This window comes from Phoxinus phoxinus (genome assembly GCF_949152265.1).
Source record: "Phoxinus phoxinus genome assembly, chromosome: 5".
Classification (NCBI taxonomy): domain Eukaryota; kingdom Metazoa; phylum Chordata; class Actinopteri; order Cypriniformes; family Leuciscidae; genus Phoxinus; species Phoxinus phoxinus.
The window spans coordinates 37,707,745-37,728,570 of NC_136880.1; the positions used below are offsets into that span (position 1 = coordinate 37,707,745).

The following is a 20,826-nucleotide window of genomic DNA, read 5'->3' on the forward strand; positions in this document are numbered from 1 at the left end:
CGACCTCCCCCTCATTTAGATCATCCTCACCCTCGACATCATTCGCGGATAAGAAGAGAGTGACCACAGGCATGCGTGTGTATGTGCGTTCCAGGACTAATAAGAAAGCAACGCTAAAGGCTGTGCGGGGTGTAAGTCAGACTCATTCCTAAAATTACTTTTAATAGTGCATCACTGCCTGCATGAATTTACTTTATTGCTATGTCAACTAAAAACTGCTCCTTGATGAGAATTTTACAGTACCAAAATTCAAGGGTTTATAAAACAAAAAAAAGGCATTGAGCATTTGTTTTCAAATACATTAACAATGACTAGCATTAAAAACAACATTGGCAACAGTACACTTAGATTAGAGAGTATTGCAAGTAATATTCTTCTTCTTTGGGTTTAGTTTGTTCTTCACATGGAGGCCGTCATGAGGAGACAGCAGGCTGAAGACTGCAGGCTACGACTTTTGGATGACACAGCAATAACACATCACTGACCGTGACATGCACATCATATAATATCTGCTATTAGAGCAGCAGTACCTTTGTGGATATTCACTGTTCTATACATAAACTCATTTCCTGAACTACAGCTATTCCCATGTTGCTGCAAGTTCAAGTGGTTTGTCAGTAGGTGGCACTAGAGCATAAAACACCAGTAAACAGAACATCAGTGGAACAGATTTAAGCCTGCATGCTGTAGGGTTACTTTTACTGTATTTTTGATTAAGTTTAAAATATTGCCATCAAATAGAGTTTGATGTTAGAATACAGAATACATACTATCATGACCAAAAATACATAGCACATAAAATACTGGCAAAGTATTCTATTTTTAATTAGAATTATATAATTAAAATAAAATATTTATAATTGTTCTCCTGTCTTCCATCTTAAATTAATTTGTTTTACTAAGCTCATTGCAGTGCATTCTGGAATGGCATTTTCAGCAAAGGCTATACATGATAATATATCATAATTAATTAAATAAAAACCTGTTTCAAAAGGTAGGCTGCATCATGTAATAATTATGATATTTAAATTCATCTTTATTTTATTACAAAGTGTAAAATTATTTAACAAATGGTTGTTAAATAATAATTGTATTGTCCTTATAATAGGCCTAATTATTGTCCTTTTAAGTACAAAGTCCAGTGTTATATTGCGTTGTTTACCAATGCTGAATGTGGTGGGTCCCATATTTTTGTCACTGACCATAACATCAAATCATATTTACTATATTAGAGAAGCAAAACTTGAGTGATAATGCACTGTTTTTTAGTAGGCTAGTTAATCATTAACTGACCTTCAGCATCTGGTCTTCTTCCAGGTGTTTAATTCTCTGCGGTGTGTGAATGATGGCACTAGATGGCACTAAGGAAACATCATGAATTGCCTAATCACAAATAACTCTTAAACCTCTTAAGTGTGGTCTTAACCGTTCAGTTCTATTCAAATTTTATTTCCATGGTGTAAAATTTTCCCAAAACAAAAAACGAGTAGCCTATAAGAGTCGGCAGCAATTATGCTAGTAGCCTAATTGTTTTTTGATCATTGATATTTTAGAGAGAACTTATTTGAAGTGCTGGTGAACATTAATAGCTAGCCTACTGTCCGGAATATCTATAACTTCCTTTCTGGCTTTAGGTCACTCTCTCCTGAGGGTTTGATGAGGAAACAAAACAGCAATGTGAATGCAGCACGAGCGCGAAACATTAGTATAAAATAACACTGACCATACCATCAGATCATTTTTACTACATAAGAATAGCAATACTTCTGTATTTTTTTAGTAGTTCATTATTAGGCTACCTGACCTCCAGCAGCATCTGCTCTTCCTCCACGTGTTTGGTTTGTTTGGTTAATACTCCGCGCGGACCGCGCGCGATGTGTAAATAATGGCGCTAGATGGCACTAGAGAACGAAACCTGTATTAGAACATCATTTACTAAGTAAAGTTTGAGTTATATAAGTTTAATATATTTTCTATTTATCTTTTCAACTAATCGGATTTTATTATCATTACATAAAAGCAATACAAAATACATTTGTTAACATTTTAAATCAAATAAGACGATATTGTCACGTAACCTATAGGCTACTATTCAATAGACTGCTTGTTTTGTTTAATATTGTAGTAGTAGAAGTATAGGCCTATTGTTGTTTTTAACTTCATGTTAACTAATGTAGTTAACTATAATGTTACCTAATGAAACCTGTGTTACCATGAATTATTAATTATGCGAACACAATGTAAAGTGGTCATTATTATTTTCAATCTTGAAGTCAAATAAAAATGGTCACTCTCTGTAAAATAATCTGTTTAGTCAAGCAGTTTTTTGCCGCCTGAAAACATGTCTTGTTTTGTTAGCTTGTCTTGGCTCTTCTCTGAAGTTGTGGAGGTATGATCAGGTCACAGAAGTGAGAATGGTCAGCTCAGATCTACCCCCAGGCTTCAATGTGTCTTCAAAGAACAGCGGGCGGATAGATTAAATTAAGACAGGTCGGGCCTTTCCTCGGGTCAGGATGCTCCTCTCTTGACCCAGGATATCAGCTGCCCTCAGAGAAACAGTTTCTGGGTTCTAGTCAAATATCCAGCCACTAATATCCCATCAGACTCAAGTCATTAGGCGTAATTATTGTGTGTGTGTGTGTGTGTGTGTGTGTGTGTGTGTGCGTGCGTGCGTGCGTGCGTGCGTACCTGCGTGAGAGATTGACTGACAGGCTATAAATTATATATATAAATGTAATAATATATATATGTACGTGTATATATTTGTTATATACATTGGGGATTTGTGATTTTAGGCACTTTTTTTGTAAATCTGCTTTGAAACAATATGTCTACAATGTAGGCTATTACAAAAATAATACTTGGAATGTCTTCAATTACATTATTGTTGCAGCTATTTTACTATAAGCCACTCAAAGTCCCTCCTTTCATTGATTTTACCATCATCTATAGAAAAAGCAAGTTAAACTATCTGAAAAATGCCCAAACCCCTCTAAAACCAGCAAACTGACCAGGGGTGTGTTTCCCGTACAACTATATCGCTCACTGCTTTAACTACCATAGTACGATGCATCGTTGGAGAAATCAACTAGCTCGTCACGACTGTTTCCCGAAACCGTATGTCGTAAAGTATCGTTCAACCACGTTGGTTTATGACGTCTCGCGCGTGGTGGACTAATAAATTATTTTAATTCATCTTTTTGAGATCGAATTAACGCTAGATTTTGTCATATAAGTTACAGACATGTCATCTGAAGATCATTTCTAATTTTTCTCAGTTATTTTGCTTTATTACCAGACTCAATATTTGGCTCGTTCTTACATAGTAGAGCACGTTCGCACATGCGCAGTCTTCAAAAACGGTGTTTTAAATCTCTTGACAAACTAAAAGACGTAAATTACATTTGTATGTATTCTAAATAAATAACACGGGTTGTACTGAATGTCAGCTTGCTTATTTTGCTAAAGATAAGGATTTATTCAGTCTATATCTCATGTAAACTAGAAACTATGCTTCTAACCACAGCTCGAGAGCAGTCGTTCCAACCACACAAGTTTGCGATGCTGTTTGCGAACGTTCGTCAGAACGATGGTTTCGGGAAACACCAAATCGTTGAACAATGCTGATAATGACGGAACTTGCGACCATAGTTGGCTAACGATGCTTTCGGGAAACGCACCCCAGGTTTGGCTGGATTAAACTTTTTTCAGCAAGATTTTAGTCTATGTTTTTGTTATAATTTATTACGTAGATTGTTAAATCATTTATAAATTTTCTCATTTTCATTTGTTAACTTTTTGCTTTTTGTAGACATAGTGTGTAAATCTAATCAGTGATTAAACCCACTCAATAATTAATTTATTCATTATATATATATATATATATATATATATATATATATATATATATATATATATATATATATATATATATATATAAAAATAATTCATTTATTCATTATATATATATAAAAATTTCTTGCAATCTAAAAACACTCGGTTCAAGTTTATTTTCTAAACGTCAGAGAATGAATTCCTGTGGTTACTGTGCAAAAACCTTTGCTGGCAAGAAGAACAGTGTACAAAAAATCATCATTAAATTAAACTTAAACCAGAGTTTTCAGAGTTTCAATTTCATTTCATTTGAAAAATTATTTGATATGGTTGCAAAGAACTATAATGAGTTGTTTGTTTTTTACCTGAAATTCAAGGCAGCATCTTATCATATCAAACACGTATTGATATGAAGATGCTGAATGGATTATGATGGATTATGAACCGGGCCAAATGAGCCTTTGCCTTGAGGCCTCAAACTGAGAAGCCCACCGTGACCCAACAGCTGGAAACAACACACTGCAGATGTGCAACTGATATAGACAGACAAACAGCACTTCCTTCAGTTTACCAGCTTCTATTTACAGCTCAGATCGACCCTCAAAGCACACGGTGACCTTGGCAACCACCTTTGCCTGTGCACCCGTTGGAATAATAAATAATAAAAGGAATAATAGAGGCTTGGTCCATATTATATCATTTTATTCTGGAGGCCTCCTATGATAAACTGCCATTGGACAGGCTGTGGAGATGGGATTACCCGAATTTGAATGCAGGCTTTACTTGGGAAGATGTTTGAGTAAATATTAAAGAGGCCTCTCATAATCCAACAAATACATTTTAATTTTGTACATAGAACGTATTTAACCCCTCGCAAGCTTTATTTGATGAAAAGAGTAACCGGTCCAGCCTGTGCTCTGAGGGACCTTTACATGATGTTGGAGTGTCCACCTGTTGCTCAGTTATGGACTGGTATCGTCTCCAGATTCTCTGATTTGGTTTCGGTAACGGTGCCTGTAACTATGCCCGCCTTGTTATTAACCAAACTGACAAGCTTGAATATTAATAATTTGCATAGGCACTTGTACCGGGTCTCAAAAAGATTATTGTAGGCTATTAAACCCTGATCATTCACTTTCTGTTAAACATTGGATTCTTACAATTCTTGATGTGATTCTTTTAGAGCTATCTACTGCTGAGTTAATGATGCAAATGAGAAAACACTTTGTAGTCACTGAAAGACTAGCTTCTTACTCATTAATTTGAGCTCCTGAACTTGAGTAATTCCCTCTTGTTTTTGTTTTGTTTTGTATTTAAATATATGTGTATTGATTTGTTGTAATTAGATGCCTTGTATAGTTGTTTGTATTGTTGTTGGCCTTTTATTTTTTTCAATAAACATTTGATCGCCAAAAAAACAGCACTTGAATGGGTTGCAGTTTATTTCACAGTGCATGTACCTACGTGAACTTTCAGTGTATACTTAGCTAAGAAAGTGGTTAATATGAGATAACTACATTGGTTAAGGTTACGTTTAAGGGTAGGTTCAGGGTTACTAGTTACAACCCAGTTATAGTAATATAATAAGTATGTAGCCTATGTGCATGGGGAACAGGATGTCAAATAAATAAACAAAGTGCTTGGATGTGTGCCAGTGGCATCAGCCACAATGTAAAATACATACAAATAAATATTCCTCCTTAACACCTTCTACAGGGTTTTAAACCTGGGGCCTGGGGAGTCTCTGAAAATGTCTAGAGAAAAACTGTAAAAACAATAAAATAATAATAAATAAATAAACAGATTAAAAAAAATGATGTTTTATTAACAAAGTTCGGGAGGAGCACGTTCAGATAATTACCATAAGTGGAGAGCACTCAGCAATCAATGATAAGAGGTGTATATATAGACTCAGCAGTCTCACCTCAATCCATTGATAGTTTAGCAGAATCCTTCCACCACCCGTTCTCCACCACACCTTCTCCACCACCCGTTCTCCACCACACCTTCTCCACCACCCGTTCTCCACCACACCTTCTCCACCACCCCTTCTCCACCACACCTTCTCCACCACCCGTTCTCCACCACACCTTCTCCACCACCCGTTCTCCACCACACCTTCTCCACCACCCCTTCTCCACCACCCCTTCTCCACCACCCGTTCTCCACCACACCTTCTCCACCACCCGTTCTCCACCACACCTTCTCCACCACCCCTTCTCCACCACCCCTTCTCCACCACACCTTCTCCACCACCCGTTCTCCACCACACCTTCTCCACCACACCTTCTCCATCACCCCTTCTCCACCACCCCTTCTCCACCACCCCTTCTCCACCACCCCTTCTCCACCACCCGTTCTCCACCACCCGTTCTCCACCACCCGTTCTCCACCACACCTTCTCCACCACACCTTCTCCATCACCCCTTCTCCACCACCCCTTCTCCACCACCCCTTCTCCACCACACCTTCTCCACCACCCGTTCTCCACCACCCGTTCTCCACCACACCTTCTCCACCACCCCTTCTCCACCACCCCTTCTCCACCACACCTTCTCCACCACCCGTTCTCCACCACACCTTCTCCACCACCCCTTCTCCACCACCCCTTCTCCACCACACCTTCTCCACCACCCCTTCTCCACCACACCTTCTCCACCACCCGTTCTCCACCACACCTTCTCCACCACCCGTTCTCCACCACACCTTCTCCACCACCCCTTCTCCACCACCCCTTCTCCACCACCCGTTCTCCACCACACCTTCTCCACCACCCGTTCTCCACCACACCTTCTCCACCACCCCTTCTCCACCACCCCTTCTCCACCACACCTTCTCCACCACCCGTTCTCCACCACACCTTCTCCACCACACCTTCTCCATCACCCCTTCTCCACCACCCCTTCTCCACCACCCCTTCTCCACCACCCCTTCTCCACCACCCGTTCTCCACCACCCGTTCTCCACCACCCGTTCTCCACCACACCTTCTCCACCACACCTTCTCCATCACCCCTTCTCCACCACCCCTTCTCCACCACCCCTTCTCCACCACACCTTCTCCACCACCCGTTCTCCACCACCCGTTCTCCACCACCCGTTCTCCACCACACCTTCTCCACCACCCCTTCTCCACCACCCCTTCTCCACCACACCTTCTCCACCACACCTTCTCCACCACCCGTTCTCCACCACCCCTTCTCCACCACACCTTCTCCACCACACCTTCTCTACCACCCGTTCTCCACCACACCTTCTCCACCACCCGTTCTCCACCACACCTTATCCACCACCCCTTCTCCACCACACCTTCTCCACCACCCCTTCTCCACCACACCTTCTCCACCACCCCTTCTCCACCACACCTTCTCCACCACCCCTTCTCCACCACACCTTCTCCACCACCCCTTCTCCACCACACCTTCTCCACCACCCCTTCTCCACCACCCCTTCTCCACCACCCCTTCTCCACCACCCCTTCTCCACCACCCCTTCTCCACCACCCCTTCTCCACCACCCCTTCTCCACCACACCTTCTCCACCACCCCTTCTCCACCACACCTTCTCCACCACACCTTCTCCACCACCCCTTCTCCACCACACCTCACACGAGGATGGTCATATTTGGGGGTCCGGACCATGACATCTAAAAGATTTAAAACCTCCTAACCTGTCTTGGTCCCTTCTCTGTTTTGTTTTTTTGTTTGTTTTGTTTTTTTGACAAAACATCAAACCAGAGGCAGAGGGTCTCATAACACCAATCCGTCTTTGCTTCAGGTTCAGTTTGATGCTCAGGTCCCTCCGAGTCCGACATCTCCAGCTCCGGCCACCATCATGATGCGCCCTTGATTTGCTTTTGGAAAATCGAGGAAACTCAAAACTGCGCAAGTTGTTGTTGGTGCGTTACTGAAGATTACACCGCTTGCGCGCGCGATCTCTCTCTCTCTCTCTCTCTCTCTCTCTCTCTCTCTCTCGAACAGAAGGTGTGTTGTGTAAGCCCAGTGAAGGGCAAGGATATCAGATAAGTTTTGGAGTGTTATAAAAGGGAAGTTGTGTTGTAATTTATTATTATTGTTTTTTGCTCTTTTTTTCTTTCCTTTTTTTTCTCGTCTTTTCTTTTTTTCTCTCTTTCTTTTCTCAGTATTTTAATGTATTTGAACATTGTTTTAAGGTGTTGGAATATATTTACATTTTTTTGTTTAAGCTTTGAATAATTTAATGTAAAATAAATCAGATTTTAAAGGTCTCTCTCTCTCTCTCTCTCTCTCTCTCTCTCTCAATCTGGCTTTCATGATCTGGCCGAGAGAATGTCGTCAAAATGAAAAGCGTATGTTCTCATTAAAGGCATCCCCGCCATCCTTGCAAGATGCAATTGACGTTAATTCACAGAACCGATAAAGTCTAAGGTTCCATGCGTCCTCGCCGCTCTGGGTCGAAGATGTAAGATCACACGGGGTCAGCGGGAGGTTGAAATTAGACGAGCGCTCTCTGCGCCGCTTTCTGCACGGATCAGATCCCGTACATGACCGTCCCCTGCTCCGCATCCCTGCCTCCTGCCTTCTGCTTGATTAAATCGAACCTCTCCACATCAAAAAACGTAGTATAACCTTACTTCCTAATACTGATTTTGTCAAAACAAATGTAATTACAGGGCTGCGTTTGTTAATTTGTAAATTCACCTTGCAATTGCTGGTAAGTTTGCGCACAGGGGTCACTGAGAGAGAAACTGCTGGTCTTGCTATTAAAAATGTATTTTTTCAAATCATAAACTTTTTTACACTGTCAAATAATGTGTGTTGCCAAATAACCACAAAAAACATACATTGACTGGTTTTATTTGATTTAAAGAGCAGTGAAGACAAGATGGAAATTGCCATATAGGCGTTTCTTTTGGCATATTAAAATGTCAATATTATCAAGCAAAGCTTGTTTATAGAATGTAGCTAGGATATTTTTTTGTTACAGTTCAACTTATATAATATATAATAAGCTTATATATAGGCTAATATTGTAAAATATTACAATGAACTCTTTTCTATTTTTATACATTTTAAACTCCAGTCACATGATCCTTCAGAAATCATTCTAATATTCTGATTGGCTGCTCAAGAAACAATGCTCAATGAGTTAAAATGGTTGTGCTGCTTAATATTTTTATGGAAACCGTGATCCCTTTTTTTCAGGATCTCTTTATGAATAGAAAGTTCAAACCGCATTTATGTGAAAGTTTTTTATTTTTTTTATTTTTTTTTACAATTTAAAAGACTTTACTGTAACTTTTGATCAATTTAATACATGCTGAATTAAATTTCTGTGCAGAAAAAAAAAAAAAAAAAAAACTCACTGACCCCAAACTTTGAACGGTAGCGTTCTTGTTAGAATCTCAGTCGATGCATGATAAATATATAGGCCTATATAGGCTACTCAGATGCTGTTCTCCTCCTCAAAATCGATTTTGTCAGTGACTGGGCCTGCGTTGTGTTTCTGCTTTGAGGAGTCAGTGGGGGTCATAAACTCTTCGTAGGAATCCTTCTTGCCTTTATCATATTGAACAAAACCTTTAAACAGAGTCAGAGCCAGGAAAGAGTAGAAGAACATCACAAACAGGATGTAGAAGTAGGCGTTGTCATAGGAACGTCTGTTTGTTGTGACGGGAGCCGTGGATGTCGGGGCTGTTGTGTTCGCATTATCTTGGGAAACCTGAAGATTCGTCTCGATTTCCTTCAGAATGGCTTGTCTGCACCTGTCCAGCAGAGCGAGGAGCACAGTTTGGTTCGTTGTAGCGCCACCTAGAGGCATATTGATACTAATGATGCGGTAAGATTCAAGGTTTCAATCTCTCAAGAGGAAACAGATGCTGTAACTTCACTGAATCTCAAGAAATCATCTGTTTGTAGTTCTCTAGAAGGTCAAAAAGACTTCACCTTGAGCTGTGTTGAAAACAATAGTTCAGAGCGTACACTGTTTGTCCATGAACATCGCTGATATTTGCACTAAGACTTGCTGATACTGATGTAAAGAGTAGATATGGAGCTGCTGGAGAAGTATGGGATAGATTATCCGTGCCGCTCTGATGGAGGCGTTTACTCCAGAATGTCAATGTGCGATTGAAGTTCTTTTTCTTCAGTAAGACATTTTAAAAAGGCTTCTGATTTCTTTTGTCACTCAACTTCGGTCCTGGACGTGCTGGAGTCACTCACTTATCGAAAGCAGCTTGTGTTGCTCCTTAAACCTAATGTCAGAGAGACTTTAATATGATTCTGCTGAAGTTCATCCACTGGAGCTGCTCTGATGATTGTGAGGGTTTCGGTCTATTGCATGAACACCATAGCCATGACCAAAGAGAGAGAGAGAGAGAGTGAGAGAGAGAAACGATAGCGAGACACTTATGGAAAGGAATGCTGTCTGTTCTCTCCCTGCCATGATAAACACTCTTTATCATTCATGCTGTGATAAAGGCCCTGCACCTTCACTTCTACTGAACATACAGTAGGCTACATGCTCTTCTAAAGCTGACAACAGAACTTCACTATTTATTTCCTTTATTATCTGACAAGCTAAAGGTCTTCTAGGCCTACACACTGAGCTGGATGCAATTCAATTCTAAATCAATACTATAATTACCAAATATGTACAGTATAATCTTTGCTGATAAAGCTGTTGAACACAATCTACAACACGCCTTCTGTCGTCTAATTAATAGTATTTACTTTTATATATATATATATATATATATATATATATATAAATGTCCACCTTCAGGTCGTGGTGCATTGAATTTGTAAAACAAACCTTTTGCAAAACTCTAAACAGAGTTCTCTAACATTAGACAATCATTCAAAACTAACAACTTGTTACATGTAGAAAATATTGCCAATGCCACAATCATTTCCCGATTACCTTCACAGCGATCATGTGTGAAAACACTTACACATAAATTGATCACGGTTACACTTTATTTTGAGGTGTTGTTGTTGTTACAGTGTAATATATATTCAAGTGCTGAGTAATATTAAGCCACAACATGTACTTACTTTAGGGTTAGGATAGGATTTGGTTGAGGGTTAGCCTAGTTACAAGCGCTTTATTTAATACAAATAGTTTCAAAGCGGCCTCACAATAGTAACATATTCAAATGAAGTTGTAGAGCAGTGTTGATTCAGTTCAGTTCAATAACTGTAAAGCGCATCAACTGTACAGTGTGCATTTATGCACATACATGTGACAAACTCCTGTACACTCCGTTGCACACTGAACAAGCAAAAGACACAAGATAGTTTTACATTTTTCACGTCTGTGTGTAGTTTGACGTGTATGTGGCTAATCATTTAATGGTTTGTGTGTAGAGTTACTATAACATTTTTTTACTTGCAATACTGTGACCAATGTAAATGTTTCCCTGGTGTTTGACTTGTGTGTATGTATGTGTATATTGATGTATTTTTGTATTGTTATGTATATGTAGGTTATATATTTGTTTGTTTTTTGGTGGCTTAGTCAAATATGGTTTTCTTCTGTAATATCTTAATATCATACTATACTGTGTATGTGAATACGCTTTGGACAAAGATGGGACAGGTTGGGATGGTTGGTGATGAGGGAGATCTTTAGTATGTGTAAGTGTGTATGTAAGTGTTTGGTGTTACCTTGAGGACCCCCTCGAAAATGAGATGCTTCATCTCAAGGGATTATCCTTCAATAAAATGAAAAAATGAAAAATGAAATGTGATGCAACTCATACATTGCATTTGTCTAATTTGGCCGTAGTCCCTTTCAAGTGACAGATAAACACATTAGCGTTTGACTGGACATGTTTTTTCTCTCTTTAGTAACTGAGCCTTATTATTTGCCATTGTAACTATACACAATTATATAATTAGTTGCATGTTATCACTTAGCAGCATTTAGCAGCATTATCTTTTTCCAAGCTGTCCGTGACCAATCGGAACAGACATGCAAGCCGTTCTGGTCCAGTTCAGAACGACTGCTGTAAATATTTCAGTAAAGATTAATTCTGTAGGACTGATTCAGGACATTGAAAAACATTCAAAAAGTTGTTGAACTCCTGAATTATTTGCTCTCACATTCTGCCCTGCGTGTTTGTGCATGAGCCGAAAGGTTCAACTGACCAAATTCCACGTCATTTGTTACTGCGAGAAACAGTCTCATGTCTTTCATGTTTTTTTCCCTGTTGTTTTTTCTTCTTCTTCCACCGTTTCTCTCCTCTTTCAGCCGTCTGTCTCAGAATGACGTGGGGGAGAGGGGAGAAACTCTTGCCCTGTCAGCTATGCTGTGATTGTCTACTGATTTCAAAGAGTGCGAGGGGTCAAAGGTTAAGTTGTCTCCAGTATATGTTATTGTGTCTGACACCAGGCTCCATGCTGGAAAAGCGAGCAAAAGAGAGGGACACTTCCATAGCCATCCAGATTTTGTGGATGTGAAATAAAAAAATAAAAAGATGTGCCACATTAAATGTAATGTCCAAAGGATGGTTTAAAGCAGCGATTCCCAACCCCAGGGGATCCTTAAGCAGACTCCAAGCGGTACTTTTAAAGATTTGAACTGCTCTGACACCTATAAAACAAAACTGATGGAATTCAAATACAAATATGAGGGCAAAAATAAAAATTAATGTGATACATTTAGTAAATGATCTCATGATTTGATATGACTTTAGCCTCAATAAACTCCTAATTTCTGCTTATTAATAGTTAGTAAGGTTGTTAAGTTTAGATATTGGGAAGGATTAAGGGATGTAGAATATGGTTATGCAGAATGAAGCATTATTATGTGCTTTATAAGGACTAGTAAACAGCCAATATCCTAGTAATATGCATGCTAAGCAAAAGTGTTACCAAAAATGGGTTACCTTCATTTATATAACGCTTTTAACAAGATTGTTTCAAAGCAGCTTTACAGTGATAATAGGAAATTACAGTAACAGAGATTGTTTTGGCTTTACAGCAGCTCTAGGATAAAGTTATTGTCCAGCTAAAGTTAGTTTGGATTGATTCACTTCCGTTGCAGAGATTATTAATTATTAACTTTTTCTCTTTGTGAGGAAAAAACTTTGTTATCTCTGCGAAAACTTAAAAAATGCAAACCTGTTAAAACGCTGATGTTTGTTTATTAAGCATGCAGAGACACAACCATTAAGAGCATTACAATAATCCAGCCTTTATGTCATGAACATGTGAATTAATTGTTCCGCATTTGTCATTGAGAGATGTTTTTAAGATGGAAGATTGTGGTTTTACAGATACTAGAAACGTGGCTTTCAAATGAAAGATTGGTATCAAAGAGCACACCCAGGTTCCTAACCAACAACTTGACAGAGCAGCCATCAAGTGTTAGACAGTACTCTAGGTTATTACATGAGTACGTTTCTTGTCCAATAATTAGAATCTCTGTATTTTCAGAATTATGTAGTAGGAAATTACTACATCCAGTTTTTTATATCAGCTATGCATTCCGTTAATTTTGTGAATTGTTAAGTTGCTTCCAAATTATATCTCCCAAGGGTATCATGTACATAGAGAACCTAGTACTGTCCTAGTACTGAGCCGTGTGGTACTCCATACTGAACTTGTGATCGATAAGAAGAATTTATGTGGATCAGTGGATGGGAACACATTTCTGATTTGGTTTAACACTTCAGACTGGCACAAGAGGAAAAACGGGTTGGGAAACATAAAATGACATATTTAAACAGTTTTCCTTGAAAAAAAAAAATTCTTCATGCCTTAAAATAGATTGGATGTAACTCTACACATGCACTTGCCTCATTTCGTATACGCGGTTCTATGAATATGCAAATTAGCCCTGCCTGCACTCACTCACACCAGCTCAGAGATCCACTTGTTGATGATCACACGTTGGCGTTATTGGTTACAAGGTAGTTTGTGACGTCAGAAACACCAGCGATTTCAAACCGCATTTTTGAGACTGTCTTTATAAAGTTCACTGCAGTTTTAAAGAGAAAATACTCAGCAATGGTGTTGACTTATGAATTTACACATGGTTTGTCTTAAAGCTTGATTTTCACCACAGGGGGACTAAAAGTTTTGAAAAGAGTTAGTAAATGTGCAAATTGAAAGAAAAGAGTGAAAGAGAGCAAAAGAAAAAGTGAAAGAGCAAAGGAAAAAAAGAGCGACAGAAAGAGTAAAAGAGCTAAAGAAAAAATTGTGAAAGCAAAAGAAAGGAGCAAAAGAAAGAATGAAAAAGCTAAAGAAAAAAACTAAAGAGAGCGAAAGAAAAATTGAAAGAGCAAAAGAATGAACTACCACCACACTCACTATGCCTAGAGACACCTTTATAAAGATTTTTCTTTTCATCATTATTATTATTTTATTTATTTATTTTCATTGTATAGCCTAGTGTTATAATGCTTATTATGTAAATATTTATTTCACCATGAAATAAAGTTATTTGAATCTTGAATCTTATAAGAGTGAAAGGGAAAAAAGAAAAAGAGCAAAAGAAAAAGAAAAAGTGAAAGAGCAAAAGAAAGAGTGAACGCGCAAAAGAAAGAAAGAAAGAGTGAAAGAAAGAAAGAAAGAAAGAAAGAAAGAAAGAAAGAAAGAAAGAAAGAAAGAAAGAAAGAGTGAAAGAAAGATCCTTGTAGTGTTTGATGGTTTACAGCAGGCTGTGCTTCGGTCATTAACCCTTAAGAGCTCCCTGGAGAGAAGGACTTTGTCATGAAAGAGTGTTTATGAAACTCAATATATTTCTGAATGAATAAAATTGCTCTATGAAGCTAACGGCTGAATAAACCTGATAGTTATTCTGAACCATCATGCTAATTTTCCCAAAACAGCATTTCATACATGGTTTGTTGTTTTACACAGGTGCAGAATCATTTTAAAAATGTTAAACGTGATCCAGAAAGATAATGCAATTTGTTGTTTATTGCCACAAAAAAAAATTTAGAAGGAGGGGGAAAAAAGGGAGAGCAAAAAAGATGGGAAAGATGAACAAGAAAGATCCCATTTTTTTGTTTTGTTTTTAAAAGGTAAAAAAAAATCAATAATTTCAAAACAATAAGCTTGAATGCAATTTATTTATTTTTTCTTATAAATAGTAAATAGTGCTGCATTTTACACATTCTCCATCAACAATTATATGCAGTCGAGAACCAAAAAAACATAAAGTATAAAAAACAAACAAGGTAAAAAAATTTGTTCCAATTCTTAAGATGTGAAGGCAGATGAACATTATGTTACAGAGACAGAACAAAGTACTCAGTTCTGCAAACTGCAGTGTACAATTATGAAACATTATGAACCGCTGCATCATCTGGAATCTTTTCTTGCACGAAAAAACAATCGGAACACACAGAGTTGAAGAACAGATGATCTTCTTGAGCGAGTGAGAACAGACGAGTGTTTATGAGGTATTGAGTGTGTATTGCACTTTCATTGGGTTCGTTTTGTGGCGTGTGTCTCTCTCTGAATGTTCAGAATAGCGTACTACCATACTACCCATACTAATTCAGCAGTATGCACTGTGTATTATGTGAATTTTCTGCAAGCAAAACTAACAAGATGACCTTCTACATTTACCATTGCAATGGATTCAACTTGACCTTGCTATTCCATTGTGACCAATGAACTCTTTGGGCCCTATTTTAACGATATAAGCGCATGGTCTAAAACGCACGGCGCAAGTGCACTTAGGTCGTGCCCGAATCCACTTTTGCTAGTTTAACGACAAGAAAAATGGTCTGCGCGCCTAGCGCATGGTCTAAAAGGGTTGTCCCTATTCTCTTAATGAGTAATAAGTGTGTTTTGGGCGTAACATGCAATAAACCAATCAAAGTCTCATCTCCCATTCCCTTTAAAAGCCAGTTGCGCTTGCACCTTGGCGGATTCGCTATTTACATGACGGAATTTGCAAGCGGAAAAACTGAACGCTTCTCCAGAGAGGAAACGGATCTGCTCGTGTGCGAGGTTAAAGCGCGCAAGCAGAACATCCACTGGACAAAGTGTACGCGCGTTGTGCACCAACCTATATGCGCATATTACTAACGCACTCTTTACATAATAAAAAAAATGACTGCACCATTGACTTTAGACCAGGTTTCAGTTGGTCAATGGCACAGTCTATGTCAGTTGCCTCAAAATACGGCATCAATGTGCCCGAACACTCCTCGTCTTCAGACCAGCACGCCCACGGGCACACAAATGGGCGCAAATGCATTTGCTATTTAAACAACGTGGCGCAGGATGTGAAAATGATAACTGCGTCGGGCTGAAACTAGCAAAACACACTTGCGTCGAACATGACGCTGCATTGCGCCGGATGTAAGATAGGGCCCAAAGTAATTAGATTTTCTTGATTCATACAAAAAATGATTACACTAAATGACATTAAAATGCAACAGGTTGCATACTACAATTGAAAATATTTATCATTGCATATGTTCTGTTTCTCAAACAATTTGAGTATATACTGTAGTATACAGTATGCAATAAGCGATACGATAGTATTCCATTCTGAACATCACTTCTGTCTCATACTACGGTATTTTGAGCGTGCTCAGATGAACTGGTAGTAAAGGGGTCACACTTCTTCGTTCAGTCCGTCTATCTCCCTGACACGACTGAAATGCCATCGGACACTTGAGTGCATTCCTTCAGGGTCAACCTCTTTCTCTCTTTGAAGAGGACCTGAGAGCGTTGACTTGCGTACATGTTCTTGTGTATTTATGGATGAGAAACAAGGAAAGTTGGCACACTTTTCCGAGCCCTTATTTCCTAAATATACCGCTAAAAATGTCTCGACCAAAGAGTCACCGTCACTAAAGTGCGTCCGTCAGTGGACAGCTGATATCAGAGTATATCTTCCCTGCCATTCCATGCTGTTTATAAGCACAGTCTCAGTCTTTGAGTTGTTTATTTGTCCTTTCCCTTTGTCCTCCGTGTGTCCCATGTCGCTCTTCAGGAAGGAGGCAGTAAGTGTCGTGAGAACGTGTGATGCAGTGGCCTGCTCCAAAACGGGGTGGATATACGGAGAGGCTGTTTCCTCCAGGACTAAATCATCAAACTAAGCCTTCCACCACTGACCTCGATCCTGGTCCTAAACCCAACCCAACCCTACCCACAATATCCCCCTCATAAAAACAACTCGGCCGCACTTTGGACCCACGTGCGTTGGGGAGGACCGCCGTCACCCCCGGCTTCTCCACAACGCTCCTCGCTCAGAGACCCAGTGAGGAGCGGGAGTGTGAGGATGGATGGTCATTTTGGTCAAACATTCAAGGAGAGCTCAAGTGCAAGAGTTTATGGTCAGGCCATCCATAGATCTCTTCATCTCCTTCCTGTCTGTCTTCATTCAGTCAATGCTGGGTTTCAGATAATGAAAGGCACCTGAAAGAAACAGAGACATACATTAAAAATATGAAAAAAATTATTTTAGCTAGTTCACTTATTTTATTTCTCATTTTCATATATTTTAAGTTGAAATACTAAAATAACTAAAAAATAAAACTTAATAAAAACTATATACACAAATAACAAAATGACAAAACACACAACAAAAATAGTAAAACTTTAACTAAAATGAAAATGAAAACAAAAAGAAATTTAAACTATTGTCAAAAAAGGTAGAATATAAATGATACTAAAATAATACTGATTAAATGCAATTAAAATGTATGCAAATTTGTTTTATTGAATATACAGTACACAAAGTTAAACATCTATGTTTAAAATAAATTAAATACATATTTAAATGTTTATAATTGCATATGAATTAATGTCTACAATATTTTATATTACTTTGTTTCTGTGGACAAATTTAACATTAGTAAATATGTCTGGAGAGAAAATAAGCTAAATAAAATAACAAATTACAATACAATAAATATCACATCATTTTTGCTAATTAACCTTTGCTAATTGTTTTGGGGACTACTTGAAATTTGACCATTTTGTTTAATATTTTTAGTAGCCTTTAGCATTTTTTTAAATGATTTTATAGGCCTGAAATGATATCATTTTATATATTTACATGAATTAAATGATATTAAACATTGGGAAGTTTACTGATGCCTCCTAGTGGTCTCTGGGACAATGGCTGAGAAACACTGGCCCTGTTTACACCTGGTATTAAGATGAGTTTTGGTGTACGACGCTAAATACAGGTGTAAGTGGGGTCTAAAACCTTTTGAGCTTGTCCACTTTCAACCACTTCCAGAGGTAGTCGAAAACACATTGACCGGATTGCTTTCGTAGTGTAAACGCTCAAGTAGTCGAATGTGTTCGAACAGCCACAAAAGACCGCCTGCTCTCCGCCTACTGACTTAATGCTTAAACATTACGGAAAGCACACTAGCAGACGCGGCCTTGCCTATGTTTCGACCGTTTCAACTGAAACAGGCCCGCCCTCCAATGGGGGCCCCAACAGACCAGCAAAATCCCATTCATTTTCTCCAAAGGATATTGATTTTCAGCCATAATGTAAACCATCCATGGTAGATTGACCACGAGCTACGAGGTTGTGAAACGAAAGTTTCTGCTCCTATAAAAGCCACAAGGTATGAAAAAATCAACCTTGTTATTTGCGATCTTCTGGAGAAATACTACACTACCCACAATTCTAAGCAAAATACTGACGTCTCTGATTGGTTGAACTCATGCCGCGGTTACCATGGCGACGTTTACCACCCCCGCGAACGGCTTAAGCGATCTGAAGTATAATATCGGTAATTGTATATAGTTTTAATCAAATAAGGTTGGATTATTTCTATGTTAAGCTGCCTGTTCATGAAGCTGAAAGTGCACTTAATAAAATAATATACCATTGATGCAAACCAACAGGAATCCTTGCTTGTTCTGCTCTATTATGTTTATGTTTTATGTGGGTAGGGCCCCATATTAGTTATTGAAATGGGCCCCCAGATGCTTAAGGCCGCCCCTACACACTAGCCAGAAGGGATTTAAACTTTGTCGGCTGAATACCCAAATTTGGTTTTGAAGACGAAAAATGTACCAATTCCTGATTTCGAACACAGTGTTTATCGTTGTTTTGCGGCAATAAGAGCAGAAACGAAAGCTGCTGCTCTCCACGTTTTTCTGTCCTATCTGGTCGCGTTCATGAAAATCATGTGACCTTATTTTATCCATTAGATCGAAAGATCTGAACAAACAAAAAACATACATTTACCCACCCATATCGAATATGGACAAAAGAGACGAATTAAAACACCAGGTGTAAACGGGAATGTGTCTCCCTCGTCTACTTGTGATCCGATCGACCAAAACGCATCTTAATACCAGCTGTAAACGGGCCACTGACATCATGATCATATCAACATAGCCTTTGCCAATAGAAAGAAAGACAAATTGAAATATGCAAAAGATCCAATAAAATACAGCATCAGAGTCAATGATCAACAGCAACTACAGATCTGACCCGTCTGAGACACATGGTTCTAATATCTGCCTGCCACGGGCCATTCTACTCCAACACGAGACCCCCGCTAACTCCTCCACGGACCCCCAGCTCTGTGCTTACGGGGTGCGGACCCCAGCAAATTAATGATATCAAGATGCAGTCCTGGATTGGGCACTCGACATGCAGTCCTGCTGTGTAAGGCCCCCCCCCCTCCCCTCCCCTCCCTCCGACGCTGTCAAACAACTTCTGAGATGGCTGCTCCTCTCATTTCACTGTGTTTGAGTGGATCATGAACGATATCTTTGTTACCCAGAGCTCATTACATGGCTGGCTGACGGATGCCTGGAGCTGATGAGATATAGCTCATCTCACAGGGTCGTGAAAGGTTACGGGTTAAGCATCATAAACCATGACAGCGCTAACCTGTGCGGAGGCCCGGCGGATTACAACTAACTAATGTAAACTGATGATTACGTCTCAGATTAGAAGACGAATACTCCACTGAAAATAATCTCAGTTGGCGTTCAGATGATCGTGTTTCTCTATAGAATCAATGACCTTTTTTAAGTTCTCTGGAAGGACTGCAGCTTAGCACGTTTCCTCTAAAAAGTGGAGCTGTGGCGATTTATCAAAATCATGTGGCTCGCTTGTGTCAGTGTACAAATCAGAAATATATAATTCAACACTCTAAAAAATGCTGGGTTAAAAACATCCCAAGTTGGGTTGAAAATGGACAAACCCAGCGAATAGGTTGTTTTAAGTCAGCGGTTGGGTTAAATGTTTGCCCAACATGCTGGGTAGTTTTATATAACTTAACTATTGTTTAAAAAATCACTGTATTTCTTTCTTAAAATAAACCCGGAGTATGTTGAAAATTAACATTTGTTAATCGGTTTAATAAGTTTAATGAATAATAATTAAACAATAAACATTTAATAAATGTGCACCTTTTGATTATTATTGTTGCCTCGTGTTATTATGTGTGTGATTTTAAATTTCCAACCTATTTTTGGGTTCATTTTAAACCAGCCATATAGTCATTTTTAAACAATAGTTGGGTTAAATAAAACTGTCCATTTAGCACATTGCACAAACGTTTAACCCAACCGCTGGGTTTGTCCATTTTCAACCCAACTTGGGTTGTTTTTAACCCAGCATTTTTTAGAGTGTGGCTGGAAGTAAAAACTTTTCTTTTTTTATGTTTAAAAAAGTTTGAAAAGACATTCCGTAGATTACATTCCTATTTTCATATTGTGAATGCATTATAATAAAAATATTTTTATTTTTTTTACCTTATAATTTAATAAAAATATCTTCTTTCTGCCACTAGTTCTGTTACATCGCAACTTTAAAAAGCTAAATCAAGCTAACCAAGAAACAAATAATATTTCCAAAATGTCATTGCTAAGCAGAAGGGAAAAAACGTTTTTTTTTTTTTTTTTTTTGTTAACGTTATGCGAATGTGTAAATATTAGGAAGGGTCTAAAAGTCACCATGAAATCAAAATGGAAAAATCCTATTTTTTATGGCATACTGCAGCATTATAAATTATTTTTCTGTGCACATCATTATTTTTTTAATTTGTGTGCCCTCGTAA

The 20,826-nt window shown here is 38.7% G+C and overlaps 1 protein-coding gene across 1 annotated transcript in view; it reads right to left on the reverse strand.

The window, feature by feature from the left end:
• Positions 1-14,927: 14,927 nt before the first annotated feature.
• Positions 14,928-20,826, reverse strand: part of pax3a (paired box 3a) — a 33,808-nt gene continuing 27,909 nt past the window's right edge. Inside the window, exon 9 of the mRNA XM_079613531.1 lies at positions 14,928-17,200. Coding sequence (XP_079469657.1) covers positions 17,183-17,200 — 18 coding nt within the window. The 3' untranslated portion in view covers positions 14,928-17,182. The remainder of the gene's footprint in view (positions 17,201-20,826) is intronic.